The sequence below is a fragment of the Drosophila takahashii genome, chromosome 2R, assembly GCF_030179915.1.
Source record: "Drosophila takahashii strain IR98-3 E-12201 chromosome 2R, DtakHiC1v2, whole genome shotgun sequence".
Classification (NCBI taxonomy): domain Eukaryota; kingdom Metazoa; phylum Arthropoda; class Insecta; order Diptera; family Drosophilidae; genus Drosophila; species Drosophila takahashii.
The window spans coordinates 7,043,211-7,058,925 of NC_091679.1; the positions used below are offsets into that span (position 1 = coordinate 7,043,211).

Genomic DNA, 15,715 nt, shown 5'->3' on the forward strand with positions numbered 1-15,715 from the left:
ATTATCCCCACAGAAATTTGCACTTTTCACTTTCACTGCTCTCTCTCCCTAGCCAATTAATTTTCTTAAAGTCTTGCAATACCTTTCGATTGGTGTATTACTCATTACGATCGGACTATCACAGCAGATTTTCAATTTTGCGGCTATATAACAGTAGTCGCCTTCGCACACTCTCCTGGTGCGCTTTGTCACTACATGGACTGCCGTCCATAGTGATACCATTTAACGGGATGCAGAGGCCAAGTTCAAGCTTCTTTTTGTCAGAGGTGGTGCGTCTGCATTCGTTTCATTGGACTATGCAAAAACAACGCCCATAACCGGTATAGAAAACCCGTGGCGTCCAAGTAAGTTTTATTTTTTCCGATCAGAAATAATGATTATTTTGATGAAATAATCATTATTTTTGAGGAACATTAAAAAAATCTTAAAAATAAAAATAATGAAATGATAAACGAGAGAATACTACAAGTTTCACTTCTATCATGCGTAGGCTTGACACACCCATTTTTTTTAAACAATTTTGCATCAAAAATTATTAAATTCAACCCCAAAAAAGCGAAAAAAATTTCAAAAATAAAAATGGCTCCAGTGTTTTAAATTCCATCGTTCCACTTTCGTTGCTAACTCCTCGACGCTAATTTGACGTACATAATTTTATAAGAGCGAGACGGTATTTTATTTTTCTTACTCTACTGCGGCCACACTATGTGTTAGAATACCAACAAAAAGTACTTGAAGAAGTAATATACATACTATTTATTTTTGTTGACAACAATAATGAAGCAAAAATAATTTTTAAAATAAAATTGTTCTTCAAAATTGTATAAACCATAGTGTATCATTTACAAGTTAGTAGATACAAGAAACACAATGGCAGATTTGGAAGCGGTTCTAGCTGATGTCAGCTATCTGATGGCGATGGAAAAGTCAAAATGTACTCCAGCAGCAAGGGCCAGCAAAAAATTAATATTACCAGACCCCAGGTATTAAAGTTGTATAAACAGATAAACATACATACACAAATATAAAACAAGAAAGGAAGCTACAGTGGTTCACAGCTTATTTCAACCAGTCTACACCAAAAACTTTAACAGCCCATAAAAACTAAACAAAACATGTTATCAAAATAATTTAAACGCAGAATACATCTATGATGATACACATTAGTGTATAATAATGTTATGATTTTTTAAATATTTTACAAATATTTTTTATGAATTAATTTCAAAAAAAGCACAAAAAAAAAGGCCACAGCTTATTTCAACCAGTTAACAAAAAAATCGAATAAATTAACATAGTGGCCAATAACTTTTTTTTTTTTAATTTGGCATGACTACCCTTTTGTTTACCAACATTTTAAAGTTAACTTTACATGGATACAATGCCTTTTGTTGTTGTTTTCAAGTAAAGACTTCTCTCGACCCTTGGGAAGGACTTTTGGCATAGTTTCGTCTAAAAATATTGTGTTTTCTAACATTTTTTCGTTAAGTGGACTTCCAATTTTGTTTTGTGGTAATGTTAAGACACATTTAATTGATAATCATTAGCTTTCGACAGCTCTGGATGAGCTGAATCTGCGAAAAAATATGCACTCCCCATGGGTCATTTCTTTAGTTAAATCAAAAATTAATTTATATTTCAAAATCCTTGCAGTTTTTAATTCATTTATCCTTTTGAATGTGAAGATGAACTCAAATCTTAATCGCGGAGTAAAAATAGAAATTATGGAAGGACCTGTTTAACACTTATAGGCCCAAAACAATTAGCGTTCGCCGTTAGACTTTAAAATAGCAATTTGACTTCCCAATTTAGGCTCGTCATTGGGATTTTCTCCGCTTAGATATATTTTTCCGACTCAAATGTTTCAAAATTCAAGTATTTCTTTCAAATACATTTTTTCAAACGTAAAAAGGACACTAATAAGTGAGTTTCTCGTGTGTATCCAAATGAGCCCTACGCCTAGCGGCGAACGCTAATTGTTTTGGGCCTATAAGTGTCAAACAGGTCCTTCCATAATTTCTATTTTTTTACTCCGCGATTAAGATTTGAGTTCATCTTCACATTCAAAAGGATAAATGAATTAAAAACTGCAAGGATTTTGAAATATAAATTAATTTTTGATTTAACTAAAGAAATGACCCATGGGAAGTGCATATTTTTTCGCAGATTCAGCTCATCCAGAGCTGTCGAAAGCTAATGATTATCAATTAAATGTGTCTTAACATTACCACAAAACAAAATTGGAAGTCCACTTAACGAAAAAATGTTAGAAAACACAATATTTTTAGACGAAACTATGCCAAAAGTCCTTCCCAAGGGTCGAGAGAAGTCTTTACTTGAAAACAACAACAAAAGGCATTGTATCCATGTAAAGTTAACTTTAAAATGTTGGTAAACAAAAGGGTAGTCATGCCAAATTAAAAAAAAAAAGTTATTGGCCACTATGTTAATTTATTCGATTTTTTTGTTAACTGGTTGAAATAAGCTGTGGCCTTTTTTTTGGGATTTTTTTGTAATTAATTTATAAAAAATATTTGTAAAATATTTAAAAAATCATAACATTATTATACACTAATGTATATCATCATAGATGTATTCTGCGTTTAAATTATTTTGATAACATGTTTTGTTAAGTTTTTATGGGCTGTTAAAGTTTTTGGTGTAGACTGGTTGAAATAAGCTGTGAGCCACTGTTCCTTCGGCCAGCCGAAGCTTATATATCTTTGCAGATAAAGTAAATACCTATAGTTTAATGCACACTCGGTGCAGTTCCAGGGATTCCAGATTCAGCGTTTCTATTTAAATTTTGTTTTGAAGTTGTCAAGAATCAAAACGCCTACTTCCTACAAATTTACAATGAATTTTCTTATATTTGTCTGAATGTTCCTATGGGAGCCTTAAGATATAGTGGTCCGATCCGGCTCGCTCCGACATATGTACTACCTGCAATAGAAAGAAGACTTTCGGGAAAGTTTCATCGCGATAGCTTTAAAACTGAGAGACTAGTTCGCATAGAAACGGACAGACAGACAGACAGACGGACATGGCTAGATAGACTCGGCTATTGGTGCTGATCAAGAATATATATACTTTATGTGGTCGGAAACGTCTTCTTCACTGGGTTGCAAACATCTGACTCAAATTATAATACCCTCTGCAAGGGTATAAAAACATACATTTATATTTATATATATGGGCACTTCCATATTGTCGCTCGGGACATTTGCACACCTTTAAAGTTGAAAAAAATTGGAAAAAAATGGAATTTAATTTTAATAATGGGCTTTTATTTTCACTCTTCCCAAGCTTTATTTTGTGTAAAAATCTTGATTTTGTACCACTTTTAGTTTTTAAAATATCGTTAAAAAACTGCCGTATTCGCTCGGGACAAAAATAGAATAGGGAACTTCATTCAACAAGAGAGTTTAGCGAATTCTGATGGAATATTTGAATGTGATTCTTTTTAGAATGTCGTCCAAACATGTCGCTATGAAATGGTTATGGTTTTACTCAAAAATTGTTTGCCGTTTTTTTTTATGCAGTTTCAACCACATTAGCTCGTGACATGTCGCTCGGGACATTTTTTCCTAGCATTTTTTAAAGTGTAATTCTTTACCTCTATCCCTTAATTACTGGCTGTTTTGCATTTAACTTAATAGTTTAACATGTAAATGAAGCGTTCAGTACAGAATAATGTCACATATTACCATTCTTAAAGGATAAATTAACAACTGAAGACAGTACCAAAATATAACAAAAAAATAGCCAAAAACTAATTTTTGCGTACAGTTTGTCAAGTAATTGTTTGCAAAAGGAAATGTATGCTTTTAGATGGGAAATGTACAAGCAAATATTAGATTTTTTAATTTTTTTCTTTTGGAATGTTCATTAATAAACTATTAGCTTTCCGATTGCATCAAAACATTTGAATTAAGCATTAGTAATCTACTCTGGTAGGAAGGTAGCCTTACGTTTTGATCCCAGTTCAAACTACGAAGGGCAAAAAGAAGAAATTTTTTTTGCACCGACTCAATACGGTCGATGTGCACTTGATATTGTGGACTCCAAACTGAAGAACAATATTCCAAAATAGGACGGACAAGGGAGGTAAATAATAATCTGGTTGTATAAGGGTCATCAAATTCCTTTGACCAACGCTTTATAAACCCAAAAACACTCATAGCTTTATTGACAGTGGCCATTATGTGGCAATCAAATTTAAGTTTTGGGTCGAGAAGAACACCTAAATCGTTAATTGAATATATACGGTCGAGTGGTGTATTTTGAAGAGAATAACTAACAAACGTAGGAGTGCCCCTATAAAAAGTCATAACGTTGCATTTAAGGCAGTTCAGATTTAAAAGGTTGTACTCACACCACCCCTGAAAACAATCAATATCTGACTGTAAGTTGAAACCGGACCCTACATCTTTATATGATAAACAAAGCTTAACATCGTCAGCGTACATTAGTACACGAGAATGAGCTACGATAGAGGGAAGATCGTTAATAAACAAAGTAAACAGCAAAAGGCCTAAATGACTACCTTGAGGAACTCCAGATGTCACGTTGATCATTTTAGAAACAGCGCTCTTAAATATAACCCTCTGAGTAGAGCTTGAAAATTATCGATATCAGTATCGATATTATCGATACTTCTGATATTTTTCAAACATCGATATTTATCTATAATATCGATGTTTTCTGACGTTTTATTAGAGAGAAACGAACAGATTTCACTCTTTAATTCTGAGGACCAAAATAACTTTTAATACTTTTAATAACTTTTAAGTAGGGACAAATTACCATGCAAGAACCGCGAGTTCTTGGTATTTTATTCTTCTTTGGTACCATAGATATTATGAAATACTTAAAAGTAGGCGAAAAGGGCATAGGTTATGGCAAAAAATGGAAAATAAAAGAACCGCGAGTTCTTGGGAAGAGGAGGAACTTTGGTTTTTTTAGTACCAAAAACAAAGTCTTGGTTGCAGCTACCGACCTTCTGTCCGCTATTAAAAAATCTCAAGAAACCGCGAATTCATAGCCTTTGATAAGAATTGGTCGCTTTTCGAAGATCGTTTGAGCGATTTGGACTCAAGGATCCAAAAAAAAAACAACCGCGAATTCTTCAGAAGAGGAGGAATTTTTACTTCTTTATGGTATAGTATCAATTAAAGTAGGGGAAAATAACCATAGGTTGTGGCATAAAATCGGAAATGAAAGAACCGCGATTTCTTGGGGAAAGGAGGAACTCTCGTTCTTTTAATACCAACAACAAACAAAACAAAGACCGTTTGAGCAATTTTGGCAAAGGATCAAAAAAAAAAAGCAACCGGGAATTCTTCAGAAGAGGAGGAATTTGTTCTTCTTTAGTACCAAAAAATGGTATGGAACAAAGGTTTGTTCTATTATTTTACATAAGTATTTCCTCATAATATATTTTAAAAAAAATTCTTAAGAAGCCGTGAATGTCTTTGACTAAGAATTGGTGTCTTTCTAGACATGTGACGCAACTCAACTCAATGATCAAACATAAATAAACCACGAGTTCTTAAGAGGACGATCCTTTAGTCTGGAAGTGCATTTTAATAATGAAAACCGGAAATTAAAATTAAATAAATTACCCGCGATTTTTTCTAATAATAATATTAATAATAATGTAAGTGTATTATGCATGTGTATAATAATAATACGTGGTATTAACAGAATTATAAAATTATTTTTAATTTGTCTTTGCTTTCCTTGAAAACATCGATATTATCGATACGATAATGATAAAGTATCGAAAATATCGATACTATCATTTATCGATAATTTTCAAGCTCTACCTCTGAGTCCTACCATTCAAGTAACTTGAAATCCAAGTTAATAGATTACATGGGAACCCAAGCTGATCTAATTTGAATAAAAGGAGAGAGTGGTTAACAGAGTCAAAGGCCTTACTAAAATCTGTATATATAACGTCAGTCTGCATGTTATTCTTATATCCATTTATTACAATAGATGATAATTCAAGAAGGTTGGTGGTGGTCGATCTTCGCTTAACAAAACCATGCTGACACGGTGATATTAGCGAGGAACATAAATGCTGCAAATGAGAAGTAATAATACATTCAAATGCTTTAGGAATTGCCGACAATTTAGAAATGCCTCTATAATTCTGGGCATCCGCCTTCGCACCCTTTTTGTGGAGTGGAATAATGAAAGAGTCCTTCCAGATAGTTGGAAAAACTGATGATGAAATAGACAAATGAAAAAGTTTAAGAATCGGTTTACAAATGGTTGAAGCACAAAACTTAAGCACACTCTCAGGGAGTCCATCAGGACCGGGAGAATACGTTGGCGTTGTTGTTGCTAAATCCTTTAAAAGAGAACTTTCGGTAATTACAGGGGTAAAAATACAATTAGCCCTATTTAAGTGGTTAGGGTAGATAGGGTTTGACCAAGCAGCCGAACTATAAGTAGTTTGGAAAAACTCGGCAAATAAATCCGCAATTTCAGAATCCGACGATGCCTCTTTTGAGTTTAAACGTACCGATGAAGGCAATGCCGAAGACTTACGCTTGGCATTAACGAAGTTATAAAACTGCTTCGGATCATTTGAAAACTCGAATTTACATCGATTTAAATACATGGAATAGCAATGACTGTTGAGAACATTAAAATCTGAACGAGCCACAACATATTTCGCAAAATCAGATGGCTTTCCCGTTTTTTTATACTTTTTATAAGTGTTGGATTTAAGATTTTTAAGTCTTTGAAGCTCATTGTTAAACCAAGGAGGTCTGTTTAGCTTCGGAGGAAGACTGTCAGGCACGCATTCGTCAAAAAAAGTGTTTAAAACGCTATAGAAAAGTTCAATTGCACTGTCAATATCCATGCAATTGTACAAATCAGTCCAATTATATTAAAAACACCCTAAAAAACAAGAAAAACTAAAAAATTGCTTAAAAAGTATAATTAATTAAAAAAAAAAAATATATATATATATATATAATTAAAAAGTATAATTAAAAATGTCCTTAGACGGTCAATTCCGGGTCGTTTAAGTGCAGGGCAGGCACCACGAGGACCCCACCAAAAATTAGTACAATAACTTTAGCCGTTTTCAAGCTATAGCTAAAGGTCAAATAATTGATTGAATTTTGCAAACAATTAATTGACAGCCGAATATTTGCAATTTTTTAGATTTTCTTGTTTTTTAGGGTGTTTTAGGGTGAAAAATTAAAATGTTTTGATGCAATTGGAAAAATAATAGTTTAATAAACAACATTCCAAAAGAAAAAAATTAAAAAATCTTGTATTTGCTTGTACTTTTCCATCTAAAAACGAATTTCTATGCCATTTTCCCTTTTGCAAACAATTACTCGACAAACTGTATATTGGTGGGGTTTGTCATAAAATAATCAAACTATACTCCAAATTTATAGTTAAGCTCAGGATAAAACTATTTAGATTCTAATATCGGGGCAAAATCATGTGGAAATATGTTTTATACAAGTTTCAACATTTTTGGCTTGGTGGACTTTTTGGTGGAAGTGCCCATATATATTAATATGCTTACTGTACGTTCTTATGAACAATTTTAACGAAAATAGTTCAGTGGCGGACAAAAGTCTACATACGACCACCTTTTTTCGAGTTTTCCCACTCCTTTAGGTTTTACAGAAAAAGTAATGTTATTATTATACAATAACCAAATTTCCTACTCCCGAGGCTTCAACTGATCCCGACACCATGACACTCCCACCGAAGTGCTTTTTGGCCCAAATTAGTACTGTGGTGGGATTATGGTGGGAAAGTCATGGCGTGGGGATCAGTTGAAGCCTCGGGAGTAGGAAATTTGGTCTTCGTCGAGGGCACTATGGTTCCTTCTCAGTATAAGACCATATTGGAACACATTTTAAAAACATCTGGGTACAAATTATAACGAGCTTTACCTTTCAACAGGATAACGATCCTAGGCATACGCCGTATATCGTGAAGGATTGGCTGCTGTATTATGCTCCTTGTCAATTATTTTCACCAACACTAAGCCGGTACAAAAGCAAAAATTTACATTTTGAAGCAAAAATTTCGAAAGTTCTATGTAAAAAATAGTTTATAGACTTTTGTCAGTGGCATTTTTAGGTTTTTATACCCTTGCAGAGGTTATTATAATTTCAGTCAGATGTTTGCAACGCAGTGAAGGAGACGTTTGCGACCACATAAAGTATATATATTCTTGATCAGCATCACAAGACGAGTCGATCTAGCCATGTCCGTCTGTCCGTCTGTCTGTCTGACCGTCTGTCCGTTTCTATGCGAACTAGTCTCTCAGTTTTAAAGCTATCGCGATGAAACTTTCCCGAAAGTCTTCTTTCTATTGCAGGTAGTACATATCGGAGCGAGCCGGATCGGACCACTATATCTTAAGGCTTCCATAGGAATATTCAAACAAATATAAGAAAATTCATTGTATCTTTGTAGGAAGTAGGCGTTTTGATTTTTGACAACTTAGAAACAAAATTAAAAATAGGCCCGCTGAATCTGGAATCCCTGGAACTGCACCGAGTGAGCATTAAACTATAGGTGTTTGCTTTTTCTGAAAGGGTATATAAGTTTCGGCTGGCCGAAGCTAGCTTCCTTTCTTGTTTATTTATAACTTGAAAAGTTTTTGTTGAATAAGAGTGAAATTTTGTTTATTGTATAATAATAACATTTAAAACAAGATAGCATCATTACTATTTCTGTAAAAGCTAAAGGAGTGGAAAAACTCGAAAAAGGGGCCACTGTAAGTCTGAAGTCTAAAGTATCAAATATCTATTTTTGAGTAAGAAAAAATTAATATACAAACATTAATCATGTGTTCTATAAAACTTGGCAAATAGCTCATCTTTTTTTAGCTAGGTTCGTATTTAAATTTATGAAATATATGTAAATACATAGAAATGTTGCCAACATAGTTCAAGTTATGTCGATTCCCTTGTCCTGCGGGGTAAACGTCCACACTATCCTGCACATGGGAATTTTTTAAAAGTTTTTAAATTAGTATAAATCTTTTGTTGACATATTAAGGGCCGTTTTCTCGTCCGTTTGTTAAATTTAAAGTAGGGTTAAAACTTTGAAATCTTATGGGAATCAGAGATTTAACCCTACTTTTCATTTATCAGGTGGTCGAAAAAACGGGCCTAAGGGTATTTCATAAACTGTTGAATTGTCTGATTTCAAACAGCTGTTAATGATCTGTTCCATACAAAGGGCATAGCAGACTTACCTATACAAAACGGCCCCCAGCGATTTTTAAAAATTTTGAATCAGCGATGGTAGATAATTAGAAGGAGAGTATGGAAACCAATTTTCAAAGCTATTGGACATTTGGCTGAGGAGTAATCGTCTGCAATCCAAAAATTTATTTAAGCTTATATCTAACCAACGGAAACGCTTAACTGAAAATTTGTGATGAGAAATCAAAGGGATAAGAAATAGATCCTCGCTAAAGAAGCTTGGAATTTTTAAGACTTTTTAAAAGTGCAGAAAACCGCCATTCAAATTTTCAAAAAAATGTTGGACCACTTTCAAGTTTTGGCAACCTTACCAATTTTTTACAGTTCCTGTCCTTAAACCATTGAATTTATAAATAATTTTATAGGTGGTGCAACAGTGTCAAAGAAAGGAAAAACTAGATTTCAAGTAGTTTTGTGGGACGTTTTCTACAACCCGGCCACCCCAATTTTTTTTTTTTATGTTTTTGAAGTGCACAGTACCAACTTGATTGCAAAGCACATTGCTTCCAATATTTATCCTCATACCTATTTTGGCACTATCATCACTCTTTTGCCGTATTTTGGCGTTAGAAAGAAAACACCAAATCTATTTAATCTTGCGAGCAGAAAGCACGATTTGCATAATTCAAAAGCAGAAATGCCCTTTACCTACCAGAACTTTCAGATATTCAACTTTATCCAACAAAGATATAATTTTTATACCCTTGCAGAGGGTATTACAATTTCAGTCAGATGTTTGCAACGCAGTGAAGAAGACGTTTCCGACCACATAAAGTATATATATTCTTGATCAGCATCAATAGCCGAGTCCATCTAGCCATGTCCAAAAGAAATTGGTCCTATAAAAAAAATATAAAGTCCCTTTTCTCATTCAGAAAGACGTACCTTGCCGGAAGACAAAGGTATCCTTCATGCTATGGGCGACTTTAAGGGGGGAAATACAAATAAAAGGCCCAAAATGAGGCCTATCTTTGGAAGTGGATTGCAAGAAGGGAATTAAATGAATCTTAGCGATTCTTTTTGCATGTTGTTGGGAAATTATTGGGCAATGAAAATCAGTCAAGTTTTTTAAAAAATATTGTAATTAAGCCCATTTATGATCAATAATGTGGAGTCGTGTTTTGAGGGAAAAAATTTGCGCCGTGCAGTCTCCAGGCCCAGGATCACGTCTAAAACAAAAAACAGCAACTGGGCATTAATCTTAGAGGTACAGCGCACAACATGAATTATTTCATATGTAAAAAAATGGTTTTTCCATAAAAAAATGTGAAGTTGGAAAATTTTTTTTTAAAAAACACACTTTTTTTCGACTTTGTTCGTAAAACATGTTATAACCAACAAATATAAAAAATCCTTTTATTCATGTTGTGGAAAATTTTATTTCAAACATAAAGCAAAAAACCGCATTCGATTAAAATGAAATCTCTGACCTGTACATTGCACGGCGACTTTGAAAACACGACTTTTCAGTAGAAGCGTTTAAAGTTTACCTTTGTGCATTTCAGCTATTTGACACGCACTCACTAAATTGCGTATTACTTTGAAAATAAGTACCGGACGGCTTTATGCTTTTAAAGCCTTATTCCCACCCATATTTAGAGTACATTAGGACAAAAAAAATTTTTTCGAAAAAAATAAATTTTCAATTGTATTTTTCCCCCTCAACCTTCCTGTCATCTCTTGAATGCCCTCAACTAATTCAAGTGGTCTTGTTCCCACCATGTCCCATGAGATTGTTTATGGTCTTATTGATCTTTCATTAGGACAACTAAGCTCAGCTAAGCTAACTGTTGATGTTTTCGAAGAGCCAAATTTGCAGAAATTAATAGGCATTTATCCAAACTCGAAGCTTTAATAGCTTTTTTAAGTTTATATATGTAAAATCAATAAACATGTAAATTTTAAAATTATAGATACAAAACATTTCAAAAAAATTAGGACTTTAAAAAAACGAATTCTGGGACCACTGTGCATTGGTAGAAAGGAAGACTATACACCGTTTAATGAAAATTAAGCAAAAACTGATCATCTCCAAATAGTGCAGTGTTTTTACAAAACGAAACCTTTTAAGAAGTTCTTCATTCGTAAAATGTTTGAAGTTAATTGGTTAGGGCTCATTCCACGTGAAACGTGACAGGCAATTTGGGGTCGAATCTCGAAAAAACAAAAAATAAAGGGAAGAGGTCTGTAGGTTGAGACGGTCTGTAAGTTGAGACACTCAATTTTCTCAAAAATTATCCACTAAAAAAATTGTTTCTATTTTAGTATACCCGTTACTCGTAGAGTAAAGTAGCCGAGTCGATCTAGCCATCCGTCCGTCTGTCTGTCTGGCTGTCTGTCTGTCTGTCTGTCTGTCCGTATGAACGCTGAGATCTCCGAAACTATGAAAGCTAGAAGATTGGCATTTTGCATGCAGATTCTAGGAGCTCCTACGCAGCGCAAGTTTGTTTCAAAAAGGTGCCACGCCCACTCTAACGCCCACCATAACTTTTTATCATAGCTCGCAAATAACTGTTGACCGATTCGTGCGGTCCCCAAATAACTGTTTTTCTCTGAGACTTTGAGCAAACAATCAGAGAGCAACCGATTGAATTGTTCGTACAGAAATTTTGCTCGCACTCAGGCGACGAGCAGTTTTTTCGGCTTTCTATTGCTCGGCTCGCTTACAGACTGATTGCTCCTGAACGACGTTTCAAAAAGTCTTTTGCGCATGTGTTAACGTTAACGTGCTTGGGCGATATTGCTCTCCCTTTCACTCGCAAGTACTTTCAAAGGGAATACATTGTATAGTTGTATTAGTGAAAAGACTTTTTGCGATGACTTTTTCAGTCAATCGGTCTTTTAATAAGTCTCCCTGTGCGAGCGACATTCGTAACTCTCATTGAACGAGGTTCGTAATAGAGCGTCTCACGAAAAGCTCAACGTAAAAGGCTCAACCGAAAACCAAAACGAAAGGAAACGAAGTGTGCTGCGCAGAGAGAGAACGAGGGGCATGCTATTTTTCGGTTGTTCTCGGGAGTAGAGCGTAAGGAAAAAAACGGTTAACAGTTATTTGCATGCTTTGCTTTTTATGCAACTTTTATTGACTTGTAAATGATATTCGGAAACATTTGTTCGAAGAATGAAATCCCTAGTATATCTGTGCAACCAACGACGGCTTTTTTGATACCTCTGTCCATATCCTGTCTGGTGGTAACCTTCTTGTTTCTGCAAATATTATTCTAATAAATTAACAAATTATTTTTTATTTCAGCGTGAGAAGTGTTATGTATAAATATTTGGAAAAGGAAAGCGAACTTAATTTTCATAAAATTTTTAATGAAGTATTAGGTATGTATTTCGCAACTTTAGGTATTTAATTAAATTCAGTTACTTGCAGGTTACTTGCTGTTCAAAGACTTTTGCGAAAACGATTCAGACGAACCTATACAGCAACTAAAATTTTTTGAACAGGTACAATACTTAACATTTATTCAAAGACATGTTTTTAATTTAATTTTTGCATTTCAGATAAAAATTTTTGAAAAAACAGAATGTTACGATGAAAGAAAAAAATTGGCAAGGGAAGTTTATGATAATTTTATAATGGAGGAAATGCTATCACACACCTATGCAAGTAGCCTTGAATAAAAATTGACCAATATGTAATTCTTAAATTTATATTTTTAGGAATATTCTAAAAATGCAGTTGCCAGTGTTCAAAAGTATTTATTAAAAAATGAAGTTCCGGTTGACTTATTTGAAGTAAGAGTTTAAATTATAATATTCCTTTAGTTTAACGATAACGATTTTATTCGTATACTTAATTCGCACACTCTCCCTTTGCGCTTCGTCACTAAGTTGACTGATGTCCACAGTGATTGTCGTTACTCTACATAAAGAGAGTATTGAATTCATTGAAACGTATTTTGATCAGTATCACTGACAGAGTCGATCTAGTCATGTAGGTCCGCCAGCCTATCCATATATACACCGCGATTTGGTCGCGAGTGTAGACATTTTGACTGCAACTGTATGATTTTATGTTTTTTGACTATGTTTTCTATAATCTGTCTCTCCCTTAATAAAAATCCTAAAATTATTTTAAGTATGGGGTTTGAAAAATAAAGAGTGTATCTTTTAAAAAACTTTAACATCGAATCAAACCATGAATCAGTTTGCCTCTAAGAGCTCCGGAAAGTTAGGCCAATTTCATTTTTTTTCGAACTTTGAGGTCCTTTTGCTAAGAATACTTGCGTCGGGGAACTTTTTGGAAAACGGAGTTTATCTTGGGAATTCGTAACAAATCCAAAAATATAGCATCCATCGAGGTTAATTTAAAAAGCATTAAAAATGCTGCACAGTGTTATTTTCATACTTTTACATTAAATTAATAGATTCGGTCTTCGGTACGTTTATCATGGCATCTCCGCATCCTCTCCGGAGGCTCTGCAGGCTCCACCTGACCAATGGGATCTGAATTTGGAAAATATATATTTTGTATAATATTTTATAATATTAGAATATTAGACAATAATGATAAAAACTTACTTAGAAGCGCAAGAATAACATCCTTCTGCTGTAGGCCAAAATGATCTCATCTGAAATTATATTGTTTATGCACCTTGACCAAACAATACCTATTAAAAATAAAACATGCATATTTTAAAAAGGAGAATCTATAATAATTAAAACAAGACAAAGTTTTAATACCCTTCAAAATTACTTACCTAAAAATGTATTCTTGATTAATAGCACTTTTGTTTGAACTCAAAAACAACTTATCACAGTTAGAACGCAATTAAAAAACGCGAAACAACGGCGTCTTCCTTTGAGATAGAAAAAGAATACTGAGCGAGAAAAACGACATTTGCAATTTCAACCTCTCTTGTTGTTCTCTTCCCTTTGTCACGATCGCGCTTGCCTAATTTGTCTCTAACCCTGCGCAGGTAGAGAAAGATTGAGAGAGAAAAATTTGAGAGAGCGTCGTCTCTGGCACCGTTTCGGTCCGTCGGCGACATATTTAAATTAAAGCTAAAAACAAACCTTTAAAAAAATATATAAAACTACTTGATAAAATTTAAAACTATTTTAATAAAGTTTAATATATTTGAATATATTACGATTGTTAAACAAAATCAAAGCGAAGGATATAAAAGATGAATATACATATTTCGATTTATTTTTATCAATGGCTGTTTTTATTAACTTGAAAATAAAAATATTTAATTTAATTTTAAATTTAAATTAAATGTATTAAACTTTGACCTATACTATTTAAAGTAAATACCAATAACATCATATCTAATATTACACTAGTTTACAGCCAAAATGCTTTACAGCAATTGATTGCAAATTCTGCTAGAGTTGAAGCCCTAAATCACAAAATTACCACTAATTTTTTTTTCGATGGCACATCTTTATTTAAAAGATTTATTAAAGTTTAAAATGTTAAATTTCTGACTTTTTTCGAATTTTTTCCTATTTTCCGGCTCATATCCACCCAATTGGGCCAGTTTTCATTCCTTTTTAAAGTCAATAGATCAGATCATAACTTTGCCATACAGATCAATATGATTGGAAAAGTGATGGCAGCGCAGCAGCTCGACAAAGATGAAAAATGTGTTTTTTGGTCGACTGTAAGTCGGCTGTATATAACATAAAAACACGAAATATATATATTTGCTACCAAATAAAACAAGCCGGATTTGGCCCAAATCCATAGAAAATTGGATTTTTGGTGGATTTTTAGATTTCGGATTTTTAAACTTTTTTCGGTTGACAGAGTCCAAATTTAAGATTTATCATAGGCGGCGACATACAGTTTGTCAACTAATTGTTTGCAAAAGGAAAAATGGCATAGAAATTCGTTTTTAGATGGGAAATGTACAGCAAATACTAGATTTTTATACCCGTTAGAGTAAAAGGGTATATTAGATTCGTGCAAAAGTATGTAACAGGTAGAAGGAAGCGTTTCCGACCCTATAAACTATATATATTCTTGATCAGGATCACTAGCCGAGTCGATCTAGCCATGTCCTTCTGTCTGTCCGTCTGTCTGTCTGTATGAACGCTGACATCTCGGAAACTATAAAAGCTAGAAGATTGACATTGCATGCAGATTCTAGGAGTTCCTACGCAGCGCAAGTTTGTTTCAAAAGGGTGCCACGCCCCCTCTAACGCCCACAATCGCTTATATACGATTTTAAAAATTTCAATATTTCGGAAAAGTAAAAATGCAGTTGTATTGTGTTTATTAAAACCTAAGAAAAAGAAATTTTTTAAATCGGACCAATCGTTAAAAAGTTACGGCGGATCAAAGTTTTTATCTCCATCTCCTTCGCACTCCCTTTAGCTGAGTAACGGGTATCTGATAGTCGGGGCGACTATAGCGTTCTCTCTTGTTTTATTTTTTTCTTTTGGAATGTTATTTATTAAACTATTATCCTTCCGATTGCATCAAAACATTT

At 33.8% G+C, this 15,715-nt stretch overlaps 1 protein-coding gene and 1 long non-coding RNA gene across 2 annotated transcripts in view; one reads left to right on the plus strand and one right to left on the minus strand.

The window, feature by feature from the left end:
• Positions 1 to 697: 697 nt before the first annotated feature.
• Gprk1 (G protein-coupled receptor kinase 1) overlaps positions 698 to 15,715 on the plus strand; it is a 366,678-nt gene continuing 351,660 nt past the window's right edge. Inside the window, exons 1-5 of the mRNA XM_070214062.1 lie at positions 698 to 983; positions 12,520 to 12,596; positions 12,646 to 12,719; positions 12,777 to 12,878; positions 12,936 to 13,010. Coding sequence (XP_070070163.1) covers positions 871 to 983; positions 12,520 to 12,596; positions 12,646 to 12,719; positions 12,777 to 12,878; positions 12,936 to 13,010 — 441 coding nt within the window. The 5' untranslated portion in view covers positions 698 to 870. The remainder of the gene's footprint in view (positions 984 to 12,519; positions 12,597 to 12,645; positions 12,720 to 12,776; positions 12,879 to 12,935; positions 13,011 to 15,715) is intronic.
• On the minus strand, positions 13,650 to 14,133 carry LOC138912758 (uncharacterized). Its single transcript, XR_011418316.1, has 3 exons — positions 13,976 to 14,133; positions 13,797 to 13,885; positions 13,650 to 13,721 (listed from the first exon to the last, which is right to left on the minus strand). It is a non-coding gene; the product is annotated as an uncharacterized lncRNA (long non-coding RNA).